Raw genomic sequence first — 8,101 nt, 5'->3', positions numbered from 1 at the left:
ATGTTGTTATGAATTTTACTATTTTGCATATATACTTCCATCATGTATATATTACATGTTATAATGAATGTTACTACATTAAATATACTTACATCATGCATATATTACATATTATTTTGAATGTTACTATTTTGCATATATACTTCCAGCGTGTATATAAAACCTTGTTGGGGGTTTTTGAGAGCGCATTATAGGCAGAATAGAGTGACTCCACATAGCTTTATTATAAACTGACGTTTGCTAGCCTTTATTTACTATTTAGACTGCATTAAAAAAAAACATGTGTTCTTGTCTCACTTAAGGATTGGGAATGATATACAAAAAAAATCCCCTTCGATTGACCGGCGTGTCATTAGCACAACTGAGGTCAGCTACGAGATGACGTCAGTAAAACTCCGCCAATTATCGTGTTTTGTCAACAGGGCTTCGGGAGTTCCTAATGAAGTGGCCGCGGGGACCTGACGTCACCACCGTCGCTGTGCGCGTGAACTTTGCAAGAGTGCACAAAAAGTGTTGGCGGACGGAGCAGGAAAGGAGCGACCCCCCCCCAACATATGCACCCCCCTCCCACCATGCCTCCCTCCCTCCCTTCCTCTTCTTCCTCCTCCTCTTCCTCGCTCCAGCAGCCAAGTTGCAGAGTGCAGCTCAGCCTCCCAGACCGCGGCTGCTTTCCGCCGGGGGTCCCCGCAGAGGAGCCGCCGCCTCCATGTGCGTTTCCCGCGCCGCGTGCTGAGATCGCTCCTCGTCCCGCACGCGCACGCGCACGCCACGCCGCCGCCGCCATGTCCAACGCCAACCACGACCCCTTCTACTCGTCCCCCTTCGGACCCTTCTACCGGAGACACTCGCCCTACGTGGTGCAGCCCGAGTACCGGATCTACGAGATGAACAAGCGGCTGCAGACGCGCACCGAGGTGAGTGCGAGCTGAGCGGCGGAGGAGCACGTCCCCCCGCCCCCGCGGTGGTGGTGCGGACGGGGGGTGCTCGGAGTGAAAGTGTGCAGCACGCGTGACGGACGTGACACGGAGATGGTGCGTTCAGGTGCACAATTACTTGCCTTATTTAGTTTGCGGTGCGTTCAGGTGCACAACTACTTGCCTTAATTAGTTTGCGGTGCGTTCAGGTGCACAACTACTTGCCTTATTTAGTTTGCGGTGCGTTCAGGTGCACAACTACTTGCCTTATTTAGTTTGCGGTGCGTTCGGATGCACATCTACTTGCCTTATTTAGTTTGCGGTGCGTTCAGGTGCACAACTAGAACTACTTGCCTTATATAGTTTGCAGGGGGCGTTCAGGTGCACAAATTTAGTTTGCAGTGCGTTCAGGTGCACAACTACTTGCCTTGTTTAGTTTGCGTTGCGTTCAGGTGCACAACTACTTGCCTTATTTAGTTTGCGGTGCGTTCAGGTGCACAACTACTTGCCTTATTTAGTTTGCGGTGCGTTCAGGTGCACAACTACTTGCCTTAATTAGTTTGCGGTGCGTTCAGGTGCACAACTACTTGCCTTATTTAGTTTGCAGTGCGTTCAGATGCACAACTACTTGCCTTATTTAGTTTGCGGTACGTTCAGGTGCACAACTACTTGCCTTATTTAGTTTGCGGTGCGTTCAGGTGCACAACTACTTGCCTTAATTAGTTTGCGGGTGCGTTCAGGTGCACATCTATTTGCCTTATTTAGTTTGCGGTGCGTTCAGGTGCACATCTACTTGCCTTATTCAGTTTGCGATGCGTTCAGATGCACAACTACTTGCCTTATTTAGTTTGCAGGGGGCGTTCAGGTGCACAGATCAAGTTTGCAGTGCGTTCAGGTGCTCAACTACTTGCCTTATTTAGTTTGCGGTGCGTTCAGGTGCACAACTACTTACCTTAATTAGTTTGCGGGTGCGTTCAGGTGCACATCTATTTGCCTTATTTAGTTTGCGGTGCGTTCAGGTGCACATCTACTTGCCTTATTTAGTTTGCGATGCGTTCAGATGCACAACTACTTGCCTTATTTAGTTTGCAGGGGGCGTTCAGGTGCACAGATCAAGTTTGCAGTGCGTTCAGGTGCTCAACTACTTGCCTTATTTAGTTTGCGGTGCGTTCAGGTGCACAACTACTGGCCTTATTTAGTTTGCGGTGCGTTCAGGTGCACAACTACTTGCCTTATTTAGTTTGCGGTGCGTTCAGGTGCAGAACGTATTATAAAGACCTATCTGAATCTTATTTAGTTGGCGGTGCGTTCATGTGCACAACTACTTGCCTTATTTAGTTTGTGGTGCGTTCAGGTGCACATGTACTTGCCTTATTTAGTTTGCAGGGGGCGTTCAGGTGCACAGATCAAGTTTGCAGTGCGTTCAGGTGCTCAACTACTTGCCTTATTTAGTTTGTGGTGCGTTCAGGTGCACAACTACTGGCCTTATTTAGTTTGCGGTGCGTTCAGGTGCACAACTACTTGCCTTATTTAGTTTGCGGTGCGTTCAGGTGCACAACTTATTATAAAGACCTATCTGAATCTGAATCTTATTTAGTTGGCGGTGCGTTCATGTGCACAACTACTTGTCTTATTTAGTTTGTGGTGCGTTCAGGTGCACATCTACTTGCCTTATTTAGTTTGCGGTGCGTTCAGGTGCACGACTACTTGCCTTATTTAGTTTGCGGTGCGTTCGGGTGCACATCTACTTGCCTTATTTAGTTTGTGGTGCGTTCAGGTACACAACTTATTATAAAGACCTATCTGAATCTGAATCTTATTTAGTTTGTGATGCGTTCAGGTGCACAACTACTTGCCTTATTTAGTTTGCGGTACGTTCAGGTGCACATCTACTTGCCTTATTTAGTTTGCGGTGCGTTTAGATGCACAACTACTTGCCCTATTTAGTTTGCAGGGGTGTTCAGGTGCACAGATTTAGTTTGCAGTGCGTTCAGGTGCACAACTACTTGCTTTAATTAGTTTGCGGTCCGTTCAGGTGCACAACTACTTGCCTTATTTAGTTTGCGGTGCGTTCAGGTGCATAACTACTTGCCTTATTTAGTTTGCGGTGCGTTCAGGTGCACAACTACTTGCCTTAATTAGTTTGCGGTGCGTTCAAGTGCATAACTACTTGCCTTATTTAGTTTGCGGTGCGTTCAGGTGCATAACTACTTGCCTTAATTAGTTTGCGGTGCGTTCAGGTGCACAATTACTTGCCTTAAATAGTTTGCGGTGCGTTCAGTTGTACTACTACTGGCCTTATTTAGTTTGCGGTGCGTTCAGGTGCACAACTGCTTGCTTTATTTGGTTTGCGGTGCGTTCAGGTGCACAACTACTGGCCTTATTTAATTGCGGTGCATTCAGGTGCACAACTACTTGCCTTATTTAGTTTGCGGTGCGTTCAGTAGCACAACTACTGGGCTTATTTAGTTTGCGGTTCGTTCAGGTGCACAACACTTGCTTTAATTAGTTTGCGGTGCGTTCAGGTGCACAACTACTGGCCTTACTAAGTTTGTGGTGCGTTCAGGTGCACAACTACTTGCTTTAATTAGTTTGCGGTGCGTTCAGTGGCACAACTACTTGCCTTAATTAGTTTGGGTGCGTTCAGGTGCACAACTACTTGCCATAATTAGTTTGCGGTGCGTTCAGGTGCACAACTACTTGCTTTATTCGTTTGCGGTGCGTTCAGGTGCACAACTACTTGCCTTAATTAGTATGTGGTGCGTTCAGGTGCACAACGACTTGCCTTAATTAGTTTGCGGTGTGTTCAGGTGCACAACTGCTGGCCTTATTTAGTTTGCGGTGCGTTCAGGTGCACAACTGCTGGCCTTAAATTAGTTTGCGGTGCGTTCAGGTGCACAACTGCTGGCCTTAATTAGTTTGCGGTGCATTTAGGTGCACAACTGCTGGCTTCATTTAGTTTGCAGTGCGTTCAGGTGCACAATCACTTGCCTTAATTAGTTTGCGGTGCGTTCAAGTGCACATCCATTTGCCTTAATTAGTGTGCAGTGCGTTCAGGTGCACAACTACTTGCCTTATTTAGTTTGCGGTGCGTTCAAGTGCACATCCATTTGCCTTAATTAGTGTGCAGTGCGTTCAGGTGCACAACTACTTGCCTTATTTTATTTGCGGTGCGTTCAGTTGCACAACTACTTGCCTTATTTCGTTTGCGGTGCATTCTGATGCACAACTACTTGCCTTAATTAGTTTGCGGTGCGTTCAGGTGCATAACTACTTGCCTTATTTAGTTTGCGGTGCGTTTAGGTGCACAACTGCTGGCTTTATTTAGTTTGCGGTGCGTTCAGGTGCACAATTACTTGCCTTAATTAGTTTGCGGTGCGTTCAGGTGCACAACTACTTGCCTTAATGTGTTTGCGGTGCGTTCAGGTGCACAACTACTTGCCTTAATTAGTTTGCGATGCGTTCAGGTGCACAACTACTTGCCTTATTTAGTGTGCGGTGCGTTCAGGTGTACAACTACTTGCCTTATTTAGTTTGCGGTGCGTTCATGTGCACAACTACTTGCCTTAATTAGTTTGCAGTGCGTTCAGGTGCACAATTATTTGCCTTAATTAGTTTGCGGTGTATTCAGGTGCACAACTACTTGCCTTAATTAGTTTGCGGTGCATTCAGGTGCACAACTACTGGCCTTATTTAGTTTGCGGTGCGTTCAGGTGCACAACTACTTGCTTTAATTACTTTGCGGTGTGTTCAGGTGCACAACTACTGGCCTTATTTAGTTTGCGGTGCGTTCAGGTGCACAACTACTTGCCTTATTTAGTTTGCGGTGCATTCAGGTGAACAATTACTTGCCTTATTTAGTTTGTGGTGCATTCAGGTGCACAACTACTTGCCTTAATTAGTTTGCTCACTTGCACAAGTCGGAAGGACGACAGCTGAATTTGGACTTTGGCTCTTTTGCATTTTCTTGACTTCACTTCACACTTCGCTTACACTGAAGTGGTGTGACCTTTGACCCTGTTATATCATTTATTGTACTTTTCTGTCATCATTTTTGCTTGAATTCTATTCTATAGTCACTTAAATCGGGTTGTTAAAACTAAAACCATTTTTTTTATATAATACAAATAATAAACCTAAAAAATGCTAATAAATATTAATATTACTAAAAAAATACTTAAATATATGTATTTACATAAATATCACATGTATATCATATTATACTGTATACACATATAAATATTATATTTATATCATATTATACTGTACATGTAATGTAAATATTACATGTATATCATACTATACTGTGTATGCAATAGAAATATTACATGTATATCATATTTTAGTGTATATATAATATAAATATTACATGTATATCATATTATACTGCATATGCAATAGACATATGACATGTACTGTATATCATATTATACTGTGTAAGCAATATAAATATTACTGCTTTGCAAACTCTTGGCATATATTAATAATAATAATAAAAAATAAAATAACATCGATAAAAAATAAAATTAATACCTAATGTAATAGTATTAATATTAAAAACAACAACTTTTTCTTTTTTTCTGCTTCTGTTTCTTTTATTTGGGTTTTGTCATTGTATGGTATCTATTTCTGTGATATGGATCCCCCTGGGTCTGAAATAAAATGACTACTAACAAAACAGTAATATTAATAATAATGATGAAAATAGATTTTTAGTTTGCAAACATATCAGTGAAACGGAAGCAAAAGGCTTTCAGGACTTGTACATGTCTCAATGATGGGATATTTTCAATAATGCTTCTTTTTGAATAGGAGGTTTGTGTTGTCTAAATAATATACAGGTGAAACAAAAAAAAATTGCAAAGTTATTTAATGTTAGCAATTCCATTTCAAATGTGAAACTAATATAATAAAATATATATATATATATATATATATATATATATATATATATATATATATATATATATATATATATATATATATATAAACTCAAATCAAATGCAAAGTGAGATATGTCAAGCCTTGTTTGCTATTATTATCATGCTTATATTTGACACTTTTTCTGAGATTTAATTATAATCTGTGAACTTTATTCATTGAAATTACATCAAAAAAGGCTTGACTTATCTTGAGTTGCATGTCATTTATTAGTTTCACTTTGTCATTCTATTTAGTGGAATAAACACACCTTTGCATGATATTCTAATTTTTTAAGCTTTACCTGTAGCGGACTAAAACAAGCTCAGTGAAGCATATTGGCAAAAACCTTTTCATAACTTAAATACTCAATATGTCAAACTATTTTCACCAAGTACCACCATAATGACAACATTAAAATACGGGAGCGTAGCAGGCCTAAGTATTCATTAAAAACAAGGCAATGGTTTGATTTAACAAGTATTTTTAATATGTTTGGCCACTGTAACATTTCACAGTTTGAACAGTAACACTGTTTTTGATTATAGGAAAATGCTCCCCCTCTGGCCAACATATGAAATAACAAGTGTGTGTAAGAATTTGAAGTGCCACTCCTCTGGCCAACATATGAAATAACAAGTGTGTGTAAGAATTTGAAGTGCCACCCCTCTGGTCAACATATGAAATAACAAGTGTGTGTAATAATTTGAAGTGACACCCCTCTGGCCAACATATGAAATAACAAGTGTGTGTAAGAATTTGAAGTGCCACTCCTCTGGCCAACATATGAAATAACAAGTGTGTGTAAGAATTTGAAGTGCCACCCCTCTGGTCAACATATGAAATAACAAGTGTGTGTAATAATTTGAAGTGACACCCCTCTGGTCAACATATGAAATAACAAGTGTGTGTAAGAATTTGAAGTGACACCCCTCTGGTCAACATATGAAATAACAAGTGTGTGTAAGAATTTGAAGTGCAACCCCTCTGGTCAACCTATGGAATAACAAGTGTGTGTAAGAATTTGAAGTGACACCCCTCTGGCCAACATATGAAATAACAAGTGTGTGTAAAAATTTGAAGTGACCCCTCTGGTCAAAATGTGAAATAACAAGTGTGTGTAAGAATTTGAAGTGCCCCTCTGGTCAACGTATGAAATAACAAGTGTGTAAGAGTTTGAAGTGCCACCGTCTGGTCAGCATGTGAAATAACAAGTGTGTCTAAGAATTTGAAGTGGCACCCCTCTGGCCAACATATGAAATAACAAGTGTGTGTAAGAATTTGAAGTGCCACCCCTCTGGCCAACATATGAAATAACAAGTGTGTGCAAGAATTTGAAGTGCTTCCCCTCTGGTCAACATGTGAAATAAGTGTGTGTAAGAATTTGAAGTGCTACCCTCTGGTCAACATATAAAATAACAGTTGTGTGTAAGAATTTGAAGTGCCACCCCTCTGGACAACATATGAAATAACAAGTGTGTGTAAGAATTTGAAGTGCAACCCTTCTGGTCAACATATGGAATAACAAGTGTGTGTAAGAATTTGAAGTGCAACCCCTCTGGTCAACATATGAAATAACAAGTGTGTCTAAGAATTTGAAGTGACACCCCTCTGGCCAAAATATGAAATAACAAGTGTGTGTAAGAATTTGAAGTGGCAACTCCTCTGGCCAACATATGAAATAACAAGTGTGTATAAGAATTTGAAGTGCCACCCCTCTGGCCAACATATGAAATAACAAGTGTGTGTAAGATTTTGAAGTGGCACCCCTCTGGCCAACATATGAAATAACAAGTGTGTGTAAGAATTTGAAGTGCAACCACTCTGGTCAAAATATGAAATAACAAGTGTGTGTAAGAATTCGAAGTGGCAACTCCTCTGGCCAACATATGAAATAACAAGTGTGTGTAAGAATTTGAAGTGCCCCTCTGGTCAACATATGAAATAACAAGTGTGTGTAAGAATTTGAAATGCTCCCCCTTTTAAAAAAATAAATATGTATACAGAGATATACTGTAATAACTTGAAATGACGATTAAAAAACAATTACAAACAAAAAATAAATAATTAACTAAAAACCTACCTTTTTTATATTTTCATAGTATGTATATATTATTATTGTTGTAAATACACTTCTTTATATATCTAGAAAGGCTGGTCCTAAAGAGGTAGGCATTTTTCTCAGGTCTAAAGAAGGTAACAAATACACGCACACACACCCAAACAAGAGTGTGTGTGTGTGTGTGTCTGTGTGTGTGTGTGTGTGT

The 8,101-nt window shown here is 40.6% G+C and overlaps 1 protein-coding gene across 5 annotated transcripts in view; it reads left to right on the top strand.

Moving 5' to 3' along the window:
• Positions 1-631: 631 nt before the first annotated feature.
• Positions 632-8,101, top strand: part of ldb2a (LIM domain binding 2a) — a 303,287-nt gene continuing 295,817 nt past the window's right edge. For all 5 annotated transcript variants that reach the window (XM_061976893.2, XM_061976892.2, XM_061976891.2 and 2 more), the window contains exon 1: positions 632-914. In XM_061976893.2, coding sequence (XP_061832877.1) covers positions 783-914 — 132 coding nt within the window. In that variant the 5' untranslated portion in view covers positions 632-782. The remainder of the gene's footprint in view (positions 915-8,101) is intronic.

Source organism: Nerophis lumbriciformis, linkage group LG16 (assembly GCF_033978685.3).
Source record: "Nerophis lumbriciformis linkage group LG16, RoL_Nlum_v2.1, whole genome shotgun sequence".
Lineage (NCBI taxonomy): Eukaryota > Metazoa > Chordata > Actinopteri > Syngnathiformes > Syngnathidae > Nerophis > Nerophis lumbriciformis.
The sequence above is the reverse complement of the archived record's forward strand: the minus strand, read 5'-3'. Positions and strand labels throughout refer to the sequence as shown.